Raw genomic sequence first — 16,449 nt, 5'->3', positions numbered from 1 at the left:
TAATATTATCTATCAAAAGATTCCACTTATATGAATATAAGAGTGGTGCCGCTCTAATCGAGAATTTTAGAGGTTTTATTCTCGTAAATATTCATGAAACCAGGATGAGCACAAGGCCATATAAGTGCTTAAAATTGTAAACTCTTGAACTTGGAGGGTATAAGTAATGTGTGTGATTTTTGGTACTAGCATATGGAGTATAGGTTTAATCGATTAGACACCTATTACTTCGCTAGAACTTTAAAATTTACACTAAAAGAATGTTTAATCTTAGTGACACATTCTTTATGCATATACTTGTATGACATTTAAATTTTGTAAATAGTGGGGGATTGAAAGGTATTTATAAATTTGATTAATTAATATTATTAATATTATTAATATTATTATTAATATTATTAATATTAATAAATGGTTATTAACCGTTTTGTACCATTTGGTTGAAGGGACACAACCTTTTAAGGATTGTGTATGTTCAAAACATTATGTCTATTGGCTAAAAGGACACAACTCTTTAAGAGTTGTGTATATTCAAAACATTGTATATATTGGCAATAGAAATGACACAACCATTTGTAACTAATCATAATTGCTACGTGCAATATGTATAAATAAGTCCTTGTCCACTATTTCACAAATGAAGTACTAAGCGTACAATTTACACTACTATTAAGAGATTTTCTTTGTTCAAGAGAGTTGAGAATTTCTTACTATTACTAATTAAGAAATTCTTAGGTTTCATTGTATCGTGGGAGAGTATTGTCATCAACCCGATAGCAACTAAGTGTGGGGACAAATATCTCTCTAAAGAAAGCGATCTAATCGTGCCTTGAAATCACTACACAAATATAAGATTTTGTCATCTTACCATCTTCATATACCCAACGTCGGTTATTTCCGACGCGGTTCTACACGGGAGTGGATCCTCTCCAGTGAAAAAAAAACTGGATGGTATCTAGTGGAAGATCTCACCCTTCATTGTATTCTCTCTCTCATTTATTTCTGGTCCCACTTGTAGAATTAAAGGTAGAAGATTACACTTTATTATCTCTAATGACAAAAAAAATGGATAAGATCCATTTCCGTTCTACACTTGGCTCTTAGTGTATACTTAACAGTTAACACTTAACACTATTAATTAATGTGTGAATTAATTTTCTTTTCTTTAAGCTCGAGCATTCTTATTATTTTGAATTGGTCATGTGATTACACGTGTTAGTCTCTTAGTGATGCCAACAAGCAAAGCCAGATGCCGTAAGCCCCACCCACCATCACTAGTCACTACTTTGATTATCAATGTAAATGCTTTCATTTTATGTAGAAATTGTGAAATTAAGCACTATTTAGCTATATGAACTATACAATATTTTAATGTACTATATATCATACATCATATATGCAGAGCTAATTCTGATATGATGCATGAAAGGCACACACGTTGGGTTCCTGTACAAAAGAGCAAAAAGAAAGGTTGCAAATTGATACATTGATACATCTTGCTGAATTGAATATTTTAACATTTTTCTTCCCCCTTTTTGGGACATGAGATGCTTGCATCCAAAGAAAAGATTAAACAAATCAATACAACAGCTTAATCACCTAAAGAAACTACGTTTTGGCAGAGTATTAATTACCTTGCTACTTTATTCACTAATGGAATTCATCTAATGTAGAAAAGGCAAAAACAAAAAAAAGACAAAAATATATATCATTGAAATTGAAGGCGTCACCACACCTCTTTATTTTATTAGACAAATTTTGTTGTGCTTATAATTTTGGTGTCGAAATTGCTGAACTTTTTTTATAGTAAATTTTAAATATTAAAAAATATTTATTTTTATAATTTTTAATTTTAATATTAAATTTTATTTTTTTTAATAGATTAGATAACTATGTATAGACACATGCACCATTTTATTATTATCATTATTATTAAATGGGATTTGAAAGTGATACAGTTGAGACTTGAGAGTTGGTGTTGAAGCAAGAAAAGCATTGGAGTGGAGTGATGACAGCAACTCCTTGTGACATGATATGGCTTAATAAATAATGCAAATTAATTGTTAATTATTAATATAATAATAGATGCAAAGGTGCTTTGATGAATGCATTGAAGGAATAAAATAAAGTTATATATGCAACCCTAGATATTTATGTTGACAACCTTGAACATCTTAGCTTGCTTGCCATTTCTGAATATCTTCAAATCTCCGTGACTCTTTACTCAACCCATGTCTCGTTTCTTACGGTAAAACGAAACAGTTAGGCAGTGTGTTTTCTTGTTGTTTTCTTTTTATGAAAATAAGAAAAATGGTTCTAAGTGTTGTAGAATAAATAAATAAGAAAGAGAAAATAGATTTAAAACAAGAAACGTAAAAAAGAGGAAGAAATATTAGTAATGTATAGAAAGAGTATTATTGCTGTGTATAAAGAGAGAGAATAGTATTTATTATTGATTGTAGTGTGTTTTTATTTAGAGGCTTAAGTCTCATTTAATAGAGTCACATCCTTGGTAAAGAGAGTTTCATTGGAAATAGACATCCACATAAAAACTTATCACAACACTCCCTCTTGGATGACCATTTAGGATTATTGCATCGTTAAAACCTTACTAAAAAAAAATTCAATGAAAAAAAAACCTTAGTGAAGGAAAAAGAGTACAATATCCTTTAGTGATGGGAACTGCTTTATCAAAAACATTGTCAAGAAAAACTCAATGGGAAAAAACCTGACCAAGGAAAAAAGAGTACAGTCTCTCCCTCTTGTCGACATAATTTAATATCTTGAAATCGGCGCATCCCAATCTCATGTACCAATCTTTCAAAGGAAGATTTTGGAAGTGACTTTGTGAATAAATCTGTCAGATTGTCACTTGAGCGGATCTGTTGGATATCAATTGTCCATTGATTTTGAAGATCATGAGTGAAGAAGAATTTGGGAGAAATATGCTTTGTTCTATCACCTTTGATGTATCCACCTTTAAATTGAGCAATGCATAACAGTTGGAGCTATCTTATGATCAATCAGTCCATATGATGACAGAATATATTGGATTAGGGGTGTTCAAAACCGATCCAATCCGAACAAAACCGACCAACCGAACCAAAAAAACCGAAAACCGAATAAACCGAAAATCGAAATAACCGAAAAATTAAAATTTTGCAGTTTTTTATCAGTTCGGTTTGGTTTTCAGTTTTGATAAAGAAAACCTGAACCAAACCAAACCGAACCAATCACTATAACTAACCTCCTAAATATCCTTACCCTCGTCAAACATAACCCTAGCACTAAATAATAACACACACAGCGCCGCACTCACACTCACCCTCACTCTCTCACACTCGTTCAATCTTTTCTCTCACGCTCGTTCATCATTGCCGTCGCACACAACACATCCACAGAGTGACTGAGCGATCCCTTTCCACGCACCTTCCATCGCAGCGCCCTTCGTTGAAGCCATGTGTCGTCTGTCCAACCCCTCCGTCTTCATCGTTGAAGTTGTGTCATCCGTCCAATCTCTTCTTCTCCGTCATTGAAGTAGTGTCGTCCATCCATATCTGGTTTTTGGTTTATCGCCACCGTCGTCTCACCATCCTGCATCTTCATCGTCCTCTGTAATGGAGGCTAAGCCTCATGTTTGTTTTTTTTTCTCTGATTCTATTTTTATTTTTAAATTCTGGTTTAGTCTTCTTATTGATTGTAATTTATAATTAATACTTGGTTGGGTTGTTCTTGATTCTATGATTGAGTTGTTGATTCTGATTTTGTTTTTTAATGCTGAACTTTTTGTTCTATTTTGATTTAGGAGTTTAGTTTAGGATTGATTCTGATTTATGATTTTCAATTCTATTTGTATATTTTGATTCACAGGTTTATGGTTGTTAGTTCTGATTTTTTGGTTGAGGGTTGTTAAATTTTGATTCTCTGTTCTGATTTTATTTTTTTGAAGTAAGGTAATTTTTAAGATACACCCAGCCACCCATAGCATCGTCTCTCTATTCTGATTTTTGCTTCTGATTTTTTAAATATTTGGTGTTGTCTTTTTGCTTTTGATTGTTGTTCATTTGTTGTGTCTCTGCTTCTGATTTTTTATTTGTTGATGATTTACTGAAATTGCTTCTAATTGTTGTTCACTGTTCATTGTTCAATGTATTGTTTATGGCATAGCTTGAATAGTTATTTTTTTCAGTTCTCACTGTATGGGATGGATGTTAGCAAGCAAAGTTGTATTTACTGATCATGATATCTGAAAAGCTATTTTTGGTTTGGATACCATATATTTAGAACTTTCCATAGATGAATCATAGGCCATCGTATGAAAATAAATTATTTCCAATGGCCTTTTTCATCCGTCCTTCTAGCCTATTCCAGAGTATACTAGGTGTTTTATTTTGTTTGCCTGCTTTAGAACTCTATGAGCTGGTGACCATTTTCATCTATTGGTTTTAGGACTTTAAAACATGAAACCAAACATGTATACACATTTTGATCCAAACTCATAATGCATAATTATAAGAACAAATAAGTACTTGATATAGATTAGACAGCTATTGAGCGTAAGTTATTTAATTAGTTTATTTTACAATTAAATAAAGATCTCTATTTTGAAGCTTTTAATGCAGTTATATATTAGAGATACACTTGACTCATAGGTCGCTAATTAAATTTGCTTGGATATCATTGTATTCAGTAAGAGAAGGAGAAAATAGAGTGTATATCGTTAACTTTCAAAAGGGAGAAGGGTGGGGCTTATATAATATTTCCTAACACGAATTATATATTGTATATATATGACTCTAAACCTCAAAAAATTAGGTACCACACCAATTCATCTTATACTTATTTTCTTTTTGACTCAATAATTGATTATTTGAATTCCTTTTGTCGTTAGATTTTATTAGATCAAGACTTTGTTAGCTATTGTGTATTTGTATTTGTGGATTTCAATGTTATGACTTTGTGAAATAGTATGGTAGTATTTTGTTTGAATTGATTCAAAAAAACTGAAAAACCAAACCAAACCAAACCGATTTTAATTGGTTTGGTTTGGTTCGGATGGTCTCGATAAAAAACCCAAACCAAACTGAATCGCAGTTTAATTAAACGATTGGATCGGATGACTTTTCTCTCAAAAACCGAACCAAACCGCACCGCGAACACCCCTATATTGGATCAAACTCCTGAGCCAAAAACACTTGCGACTTGCTTCATGAATCGCTAATATTTCGGCATGATTAGAAGAAGTTGCAACAATCGTCTGTTTCATGGACCTCCATGATATAGCTGTTCCACCATATGTAAACAGATATCCTGTTTAAAATCTCTCTTTATGTGGATCAGACAAGTATCTAGCATCTGCATAGCCAACTAGTTGTGACTTGGATCCATAGGGATAAAACAATCCCATATCAACCGTCGCATGAAGATATCGAAAGATTTGTTTGATTCCGTTCCAATGTCTTCTGGTTGGAGAGGAACTATACCTTGCTAATAAATTCACAACAAATGATATATCAGGTCATATATTATTAGCAAGATACATTAGCGCTCCAATGTCACTAAGATATAGTACTTCAGGACCAAGGATATCTTCATTCTCTTCTTTAGGATGGAATTGATCATTTTCCACATCCAAAGATCTTACGATCATTGGGGCACTCAAGGGATGTGACTTATCCATATAGAATCTTTTCAAGATCTTCTCTGTGTATGTTGTTTGATGAATAAAGATCCTATTTTTTATATGCTCGATCTGCAGGCCAAGACAAAATTTAGTCCTTCCAAAATCTTTCATCTCAAACTCTTCTTTCAGAGTTTTTATAATTGTTGGAATCTCTTCAGGAGTTCCAATGATATTTAAATCATCAACGTACATAGCAATTATAATGAATCCAGATGCATATTTCTTTATAAAAATACACGGACAGATATCATCATTCTTGAATCCATTTTTGGCCAGATACTCAATAAGACGATTATACCATATTCTTCCAAATTGCTTTAGACCATATAAAGATCTTTGCAATTTGATTGAGTATAACCCTTGCGAATATTCATTTGATGCTTTAGATATCTTTAGTCCTTCAGGGACTTTCATATAGATATCCCGGTCTAATGAGCTGTATAAATAGGCTGTTACCACATCCATTAAATGCATATGCAGTTTATGATATGCAGATAAATTGACCAAATAACGCAATATTATTGCATCCACTACAGGGGAATATGTTTCTTCATAATCTATACCGGGCCTTTGTGAAAAACCTTGTGCTACAAGTCGGGCTTTGTAGCGCACAACTTCATTTTTCTCATTTCGTTTTCTCACAAATATCCATTGGTATCCAACAGGTTTTACATCTTCTGGTGTACGGACTACAGGTCCAAAAACTTCACATTTTATAAGTGAGTCTAATTCAACCTTCATGGCTTCTTTCTATTTTGGCCAATCATTTTTTTGTCGATATTCTTCGACTGATCTTGGCTCAAGATCCTTACTTTCATGCATGATATTTAATGCCACATTATATGCAAAAATTTCATTGACAATTATCTTATATTGGCTCCATTTCTCTCCTGTAAAGACATAATTTATCGAGATATCGTCATTTTCACAATTTTCAGGTACTTGAACATCTTCTGGCGTTAAAAATATATCAGAATTTTGGACAACTTCAGGTGACTCTACTATGTCTTTTCCAACAGGAATAATATTTACCTCTTTTCTCTTTCGAGGATTTTTGTCTTTGGAACCGACAGGCCTGCCACGCTTCTGGCGTGTATTTGCTTCGATGGCAATTTGTCCAACTGGGACATCAATTCGAATTGGGGCATTTTCTACTAATATATAAGATTTGGTTATCCTCTTTGTATCGGAAAATGCATCAGGCAATTCATTTGCTATTCTTTGCAAATGTATAATCTTTTGAACTTCTAGTTCACATTGCCCTGATTGAGGATCTAAATGCATCAAGGATGATGCATTCCAATTAAGTTCCTTTTCAGAAAGCTTATTCTCTCCCCCTAACGTTGGAAATTTTGATTCATCAAAATAACAATCCACAAACCAGGATTTAAATACATCTCCAGTTTGTATCTCAAGATACCTCACTATAGAGGGAGAATCATATCCAACATATATCCCCAATTTTCTTTGGGGTCCCATTTTGGTGCGATTAGGTGGTGCAATGGGAACATATATCGCACACACAAATATTTTTAAATGGAAAATATTTGGTTGTTGGCCAAAAGCTAATTGTATAGGAGAGAACTGTTGGTAACTCGTTGGCCTCAAACGAATAAGTGCTACGGCATGTAAAATAGCATGCCCCCAAACCGAGGTTGGGAGATTCGTTCTCATAAGTAAGGGTCTAGCAATTAATTGGAGGCGCTTAATAAGTGATTCTACTAATCCATTTTGTGTGTGAACATAAGCTACTGGATATTCAATACTTATTCCATTAGCCATATAATAAGCATTAAAAGTTTGGGAAATAAATTCACCAGCATTATCAAGACGAATTGCTTTGATTGGATTTTCTGAAAATTGTGCTTTTAATAGAATAATTTGAGCCAGTAATCTCGCAAACGCCAGGTTGCGAGAAGATAATAAGCACACGTGTGACCATCTCAAAGATGCGTCTACTAGGATCATAAAATATCTAAAAGATCTACATTGTGGATGAATAGGTCCACATATATCACCTTGAATCCTTTCTAGGAATTCAGGGGACTCAAATCCAATCTTTACTGGTGATGATCTTAAAATTAACTTCCCTTGAGAACATGCAGCCCAACAAAATTCACTAGATTTAAGAATCTTCTGGTTCTTTAGTGAATGTTCATGGGAGTTTTCAATAATTCTCCTCATCATGGTTGTTCCCGAATGACCCAATCGGTCGTGTCAAGTTATGAATTCATTTGGGCTAGTAAACTTCTAGTTTACACTGGCATGTGATTCAATTGCACTAATCTTGGTATAATATAACTCAGATGAAAGTGAGGACAACTTTTCTAATATAATCTTTTTATTTGAATCATGAGTTGTGATACATAAATACTCATGACCTCCCTCATTCATAGTCTCAATATGATATCCATTTCGGCGAATATCTTTAAAGCTCAACAAATTTTCTAGAGACTTGGTAGACAATAATGCATTATTTATTATGAATCTTGTTCCTCCGGGAAACAAAATTATAGCTCTTCCGGAGCCTTCAATCATATTGTTTGAGCCAATAATAGTATTAACATATTCTTCTTTTGCCACAAGATGGGTTAAATATATATCACTTTTGAGAATGGTGTGCGAACTTGCACTATCCGCAAGGCATACATCTTCATTATATATCCTTGCCATTTTCTTCAAAGACAAATAATAAAATGAGTAGTATGCACAGTTAAATTGAATACTTGATCGGAATTATTTTTCTAAAAAACACTACACATAATGTCATATACTAAAATTTTATTTTTAAATTTGACACATCCAATAATTTTGAAATTCATAAATATTTTATTAAACATTATTTATATACATTATTCATATGCATAGAAAATAAAACTTAACAAGAAGTTCTTTACATTATTTATTTACATGAATACTTAACAATCTCACATGTTAAACTATTCCATCATTGATCAAATGACCAATATTTCCTTCAGGATCCTCAAAGAAATCAGATACATCATAATGAGTAGTGAAATTTTCAGCATCATTTGAAACAAAATTTGTTTCCTTTCCTTTGTCATCCTTTTTCAAAGATGCTTGACAAATATTGACTAGGTACCTTGGTGTATGACAGGTATGCGACCAATGGCCCTTTCCACAACAACGGAAACACTTATCCTCTATTGATTTATTTTTTTCATTATTCCTTTCTTTATCCCACTTCTAGTGAGATCCTTTCTTTTGAAGATAATTCCTTTTCCTTTCATAATTTTTCTTGTTTCCAAAACCTTACCATTTACCTCTTCTGGGGTGATGATTTGCCACATTTACTTCAGAAAATGGGGCGACACCAGTTGGGCGCGCTTCATGATTTCTTAAAAGCAATTCATTGTTGCGTTCAGCAACAAGAAGGCAAGAAATTAACTCAGAATATTTTTTAAAGCCTTTTCTCGATACTGCTGCTGCAGGAGCACATTCGAGGCATGAAAGGTCGAGAAAGTTTTCTCTAACATATCATTATCAGATATCTTTTTCTCGCATAATTTCATTCGTGGGGTGATTCGAAACATTGCAAAATTATATTCATTTATGCATTTAAAATCCTGTAGACGCAAGTGCGTCCATTCATATCAGGTTTGAGAAAGTATCACCGTCTTTTGATGATTGTACCTTTCTTCAAGGTCTTTCCACAGATCTGCAGGATCTTTTAATGTGAGGTATTTATTTTTCAATCCTTCGTCAAGATGACGATGAAGGAAAATCGTGGCTTTGGCTTTATCCTTTTAGGATGCATTATTTTCAACCTTAATGGTATCTCCAAGATCCATTGAATCAAGATGGATTTCAGCATCTAATATCCATGATAAATAATTGTTTCCAGATATATCAAGAGCATTTAATTCAATATGAGAGAGTTTCGACATAATAAAAATTTGTTATCTGAGTCTTTTTAAAAATTTGATTAGAGTTTCGTGTTGATAACGTGTTGTAGAATAAATAAATAAGGAAGAGGAAATAAATTTAAAACAAGAAACGTAAATAGATAGCCTTAGTATTAATATTATATCTATCAATATAATTACTCAATATATAAATAATTCATATATGTAAATATATATAGCAACGTAAAAGAGAGGAAGAAATATTAGTAATGTATAAAAGGAGTATTATTGCCGTGTATAAAGAGAAAAAGAATAGTATTTATTATTGATCGTAGTGTGTTTTCATTTAGAGACTTAAGCCTCTATTTATAATAAAACATTTTCAAACTACATCTAATAGAATCATCCTTGATAAAAAGAGTTTTATTAAAAATGAGTATCCACATAAGAACTTATCACAACAATAAGGAGCAATTTTTACTATAATAATGCTTTGTTTCTGTCATCTAATTATGATTAGTTATATTTAGTTATATATCATTCTATTTTTATCTTTTTATTTTATATAGAATAGACTCGCATATAGTTATTTTTATATAAAATTACTAATTAAAAATTGTTATATAATTTAATATGTTATTTAAATAAATTATTATCTAATAATTCTTAATTAGTAATTTTTATAAATATAATTACACGTAAATTTTTATCTTTTTATATATTACTTTTCTATAAAAATAACACTATATACGGATGTAAGTGTAAACATAATATATAAATAACCAAAGGATATGTAAAAGTATATGCAATTACAAAAGATTTTAGTATACTATACGGTCTATACCTTACATAATTATGTATGTAAAACTTCATGTGTATTAAATATTGGCCGGTTTTGTTCTTGTTACCTAAACATTTTGGATTTGTCGCTTGCCCTAAACAAATTCAGGAAAAGGCAGCAAAGCCTTAACAACTTTTGACAACAAAGATGCTATTGTAATTAAGAGATATTGGTCAAACAAAAATCAAAGCAATCATCATATACAATAAGGGAAAAAATAAAAAGAAAGAAAAAGAAACAAAAGGGCACGCCAGGAAAACCACCACATAAATTAAAGAAGAAGCTCTATGAGCCCGGCTCCTCCTAATAATAACATGATCCGAAAAATAAGATAGAGGCACTAAACTAACACACATCAAGTTTGAGTGAGTAGTTTTTTTTTTCTAAAATTAGGAATGAGGCTGAAATCTAAAATTTTTAGTTGAGAATAAAGAAATTATATCATTTAAGTTATAATTTGTTGAGTGACTAAAGTTGCACAAAAAAAAAAGCACTACATAACATTTATTTCGGTTTTGTTGAGAATCAATTTTTTTTAATCAACAAAAACCATTAACAAAATAGTGATAAGCAAATATAAAAAATTTAAAAGAATATTGACTAGTTATTAATAAAGAATTAAATTTCTGATTAGTTTATTATTTATTTTATATAAATTTATGTCTACTCACAGTCTCACTCGCTCTCACACTTAATTCAATAGTGACTAGCTACAAAGAAAGTCGGACATTATAATTTTAAGGATCCTTAAGATTTTTAATATCATATATATTTAGACATATATTCTTTATCGGCTTAAATTAAAAAAAAATGATTTTATAGCATAATATTAAAAATTTATATAATAAAAAAATTTAGAATTTAATTCTTATTAAACTGCAAAAGAAAAATTTAAGTGTAGAATAAATAAAAAGAGAAAAAAATTAAGTAGAAGATCAAATAATTTTTTTAAAAAGATTTATTTAAAAAAAAGTATTAAATATGTAATTATTTATGTATTTTTTACCAACTTAAATTAAAAAAATAAAACATATATATTGATTATGATTATATTTTATATGGTAAATAATGTTAAAAGCATTGTTTATTATTTCTAACATTGAATCTAGACCTATAACTATAAAATTAACGTTCGTCATCAAAATTATGCAAAACACGGAATATACGCGTATTCAAAATTTTTATTCGTCCATCTGTATAATATTTTTGTTAATAAGTAATTAATAAATAAATAACAGTGCTTGGGTTTCTAAACGTTGATTGGTTATGGATTTCGGTTGCAATGTCACTGCTTTCTTCAGGAGTGGGTTTGGGGCTCCATATATATACATGCCACTCTCATTCATCAAATGACACGTACTCACAACACTTCCCATTTAATTAATACAGGAAACAAATCTAAAACAAACAATACATACCGTCTTTTTATTTTGACGAATCATACATTCAATTTTTTTTTTTTTGTATTGTTATATGAAAGCAGCATAGTGGGACTTGTTTAATTTCATCAGAAAGATATACCTTGGTTCTACATATATATAATTAATGTCTTTAACAAAGAATAATTATTGTTGTTGCATATTGAAGCTAAGGTGGCACATAATTATTGATAAAGAGCATTTAGAATTTTGTTAAACACATGGTCATAGTTTTGCCGTTGACAAGAAAACAAAAGAAAGGGAGCAGAGAGACATTAACATAAATATTTTAATATAAATATCTTGTTTGGCTTTTTAAGAAGCAAATAAAGGCATTTCCCAAAGGAGGAGTGAGAAAAATATCTGGTTTGACATGTTGGATTTGCATTGCACTTTACCTTCCCCATTCATAAAATAATATCTTTGCCACCCAAAAGAAAAAGTGAAAAAAGAGAAAAATAAAATTAATTTAAATAAAGGAACATAACAACAACATCTAATAATAATAAGATAGAAATTCAGATGCAATAATTAAAAATTATTAGATAAAAAATAATTAAATTATAAAAATATTTTTATAAAAATATATAAAATATTTTTTTGTAAAAATATTTATGTATCATATTATTTATTATTGGACGTATTAATAAATTGATTATGTTTGAATTTTTTAACAAATTATAATAAAATCGATTTTTTTATAACAATAACAATAAACTCAATTGTTATTAGATTTAGTTGAACCGACCAATTTACATAAATTATTAGATTATGTTTTTTTTAAATAAAAATAAGAAATAAATTTGTCTTTTTATCCAAAAATTTAAACATGATTCGGTTTAAATTGTGTAAATCGATTGGATCAAATCAGATCTAATAATTATAGTACAAATAATTGGCTTTATGATTGTTGTTATAATAAATTGATTTTATTCTGATTTATTAAAAAATAAATTATTAACCAATTTAATAAAGATGTCCAATAATATTATAACATATATAAATATCTTTAAAAAAATATTTTTAATATTTTAATCAAAATAATCTCCTTAAATTATTTAATAATTTTTAACTATCAACAGATTAACTATCCATAAATTTTCACCTAATAATAATTAAAAAGAACAAATAGAACTCATGAGTGGTCTCCTGGTTCATCCACATCACTAGCTCCAATCCAAACACTTTAATTTCCTCCTTCTCCATATATCACATACCATAACATCTCTCTCGTTCTCTTTCAATGAATATATAGCTTCACTTCACTCCATTCTTCAAAGTCAATTCTTCACTCATCAGATCATCAAAGTTTTGATTTATTGTTCCAAAAAATGAATCCTGATGATCATGGTGTTGGTAGAGTAATGAAGGAGGAGTATCTAGGAGAAGGGTCTTGTTCCTTTTCATATCCAATGGTGGCGGATGTTCCTCCTCCTCCTCTGCCTGCGCCGCCGCCGCATCCAATGGAGGGGCTTAATGAGAGTGGTCCTCCGCCGTTCCTGACAAAGACATATGACATCGTTGAAGACCCTTCAACAAATCACATAGTTTCTTGGAGCAAAGGAAACAACAGCTTCGTTGTGTGGGATCCTCAAGCTTTCTGCATTACCCTTCTCCCAAGATTCTTCAAGCACAACAATTTCTCCAGCTTTGTCCGCCAACTCAACACCTATGTGAGTCATTATTTCTTATATAAACTCATGTCTTCATTCTTCTTCTTCTTTCTTCAGAAAAGTCTTGTTTATGATAAGCTTATTATATTCATTGAACGTTATGTTAGTTCATGAAGCTGCTGGAATATGTTACTGTTGTTCTATTTTACTTTATTTTATACATTTTCTTTTTATTATGATATAATTGGTACTTGTTAGGTTGATTTTAATTGACCTATCATTTGGGTTTCCCTATTGTAGAACATAGTAGATTGTTCATGAACAGTTACAAATTAAAAATACTAAAACTTTGTTAGGCAAATTAAATATCTTCAACATACACCATCCATATGCATAAAGTAGGAAATTACAAAAGTATATATATATCATCATCTGCAATGTTACTACATGAATATGATGATTATTGGTATTATTTTGATGATTAGGGTGTAAATATGGCTTTCTAGGTGAAACCAATAAAGAAGAAATTGATATTATATTGTAGGGTTTTAAAAAGGTAGATCCAGATAGGTGGGAATTTGCTAATGAGATGTTTCTTAGAGGGCAAAGGGTGCTTTTGAAGAACATCAAAAGGAGGAAGACAAATCAAACTCATCATCATCACCAGCAAGGTTTAGACCCTTGTGTTGAAGTTGGAAGGTTTGGTGGATTAGATGGAGAACTCAATCGGTTGCGGCGTGACCGGCAGGTACTAATGGCGGAGCTGGTGAAGCTCAGACAACAGCAGCAGACTACAAAGTCTCAAATTCAAGCCATGGAAGTTAAGCTTCGAAATACGGAGCAGAAACAGCAGCAGATGATGACCTTCATGGCAAGGGCAATGCAGAATCCAAACTTTGTGCAGCAATTGGTTCAACAAAAGGATTGGAGGAAGGAATTGGAGGAAGCTTTCTCTAATAAGAGGATGAGACCTATTCATCAAGGACCTAGTAACAATAATGTTGAAGTAGCAGTAGGTTATCATGATGGATTATTAGGTTTTGTTGATGAAGATTGCTCAACTTTTATTAAACTAGAATCACACATTGATGATGATGATGATGATAATGATGACAAGTTTGATTTTGAGGTATCAGAGATGGACCTTCTTGGTTTGAATGTTAAGGGACAAAGTAGCAGTGAATATCATCATGCTCATGCTCAAGTTGGAGTAAGTAGAAATAATAATAATAATAATAATATTGATGAAGTGTTTTGGGAAGATTTGTTGAATGAAGGTTTTGAAGATGAAGATGTTCTTGCAGCTGCTGAAGATGTAGATGTCTTGGCTGAACAACTTGGTTATTTAGCTTCTAGTCCTCATAAATAATAGGATCCTTCATTGTTATTGAACTATATATATATATATTTTGTGAACAAGAGATGTTATTTGTGCTACATTTTTTGGGAACGTTTTAAAGAAATAATTTAATTTGAGGGGTCTCTCTATTGATATATTTAAAAAGCTTAATTATGCAGCACCTCAAATTAATATTTCTCTAAAAAATTAGTTCAGATAATATCACTAATCTAATCTCTTTTTTGTATGTTGTTGCGTATTTAAAGCACATGGTATGAAAAAAATGGACACCTTTTGACACCATATAAACATATATCTACTAGCTAGAATAATGCAAGTTTGGTGGTTGTTCCTTGACATTTAATTTTATTTTGATTACTTTGATTAACTTTTATATATATGTCTGGTCCCAATTTGCAATATCTCATATCATCACCTCTCTTGAATATTCTAGTGTGTGATGCAATAATAAAGGTCTGAATTAATGAATCCCTTAATTCCTATATCTTATAGACCATTTAATTAACTAATTTGCGTTTTTTCAGTTTCTATATTACATACCAATTAATTAAAATTCTTCCATTTCTTTGATCAATGAATATATATATACCGGTTCAGTTAGTAGCAGCAATAGACACGTTAATTATTTATGCTATATTTTTCCCACTAAATATATTTTAGCTAAAACTTAATTTAATAATTAAGAGGATGTTAATCCAAACCTTGTGCATCATGGGGAATGGATTTTTTCAATTGTTGAAAAAAATTGAAAAAATAAAGTGTGATTTATAACCCTTCAATATATTCTCTTTCATATTTTTTTTGTCTCACTTATAATAATTAACAAGTATAATCACCCGTGCCATGCACGTGAGAAGATTGAAATTATAATTTTAAATTATTTTTTTGAAATTAATTTAAATTATAATAATTTGATTAATAAAAAAGTAACATATTATGCATTGTTTTTTTTTTAATTCGGTGTTAATTGGATTAATTCTAAAATAGTTATTAATCGGTTTTAATAATGTACTTTTTTCAATAAATCACACATGTATACTGAATGTGATCATAAATAATATAGTAATAATAGTTAAATCCACCAACAAATATATTAGCTATATTATCACACTATTAAACAAATTAAATATAAAGACTATTAACACTTATAAATTTATAAAATCGTACTTTCTTTTATTCGTGCGAGGGTTTACTTGTCAAATAAATTTAAAATATAAACAAAAAATATTTATAAGATGGATCTAGCATCACTTGAAAGAATCATGGAAAATAATCAACTTATCTTATCATCCATGAGAACCATTTCTACATAAGTCGTCTTGTTCTTGTCAAATTTGTATGGACTTTCCATAACCTTATAATTCTTGCCTTTATTTTTCAAACTTTTTCATTACATAATCTACCGTACCATAGGTAACACTGTTGATAGAATCGTAATTAGTAGCCCTTAGGTATGAAAAATAATAAACAGAAGAAAATTTATGTCCGAGGTACGAATTTTTTAAATGATAAATTAAATAATTGTAACAATTCACTATTACTCCTTCTATATATATATATATATATATATATATATATACACTAATTATACACGGTAATAATTAGCAAATATCTTCAATGGAGATACTTACTACAGTTAGGTAAAATTTATTTCATTATATTTTATTA

The 16,449-nt window shown here is 30.5% G+C and overlaps 1 protein-coding gene across 1 annotated transcript; it reads left to right on the top strand.

Annotated features, from left to right (window-relative positions):
* Window positions 1-13,003: 13,003 nt before the first annotated feature.
* Window positions 13,004-14,866, top strand: LOC130951897 (heat stress transcription factor A-6b-like). The gene is made up of 2 exons (XM_057880646.1): window positions 13,004-13,481; window positions 13,966-14,866. The coding sequence occupies exons 1-2, from the start codon at window positions 13,140-13,142 to the stop codon at window positions 14,788-14,790; spliced, it is 1,167 nt and encodes a 388-aa protein (XP_057736629.1). The 5' UTR covers window positions 13,004-13,139; the 3' UTR covers window positions 14,791-14,866.
* Window positions 14,867-16,449: the final 1,583 nt, after the last annotated feature.

The sequence above is a fragment of the Arachis stenosperma genome, chromosome 9 (assembly GCF_014773155.1).
Source record: "Arachis stenosperma cultivar V10309 chromosome 9, arast.V10309.gnm1.PFL2, whole genome shotgun sequence".
Taxonomy (NCBI): Eukaryota; Viridiplantae; Streptophyta; class Magnoliopsida; order Fabales; family Fabaceae; genus Arachis; species Arachis stenosperma.
This window is presented reverse-complemented; position numbering and strand designations above follow the sequence as displayed.

Excerpts from the sequence above, each read along its gene's own strand:
- LOC130951897 (XM_057880646.1), top strand. The coding sequence starts at position 13,140 with ATGAATCCTGATGATCATGGTGTTGGTAGAGTAATGAAGGAGGAGTAT. Across the intron at positions 13,482-13,965 it reads TCCGCCAACTCAACACCTAT|GGTTTTAAAAAGGTAGATCC; the intron begins GTGAGTCATTAT and ends ATTATATTGTAG.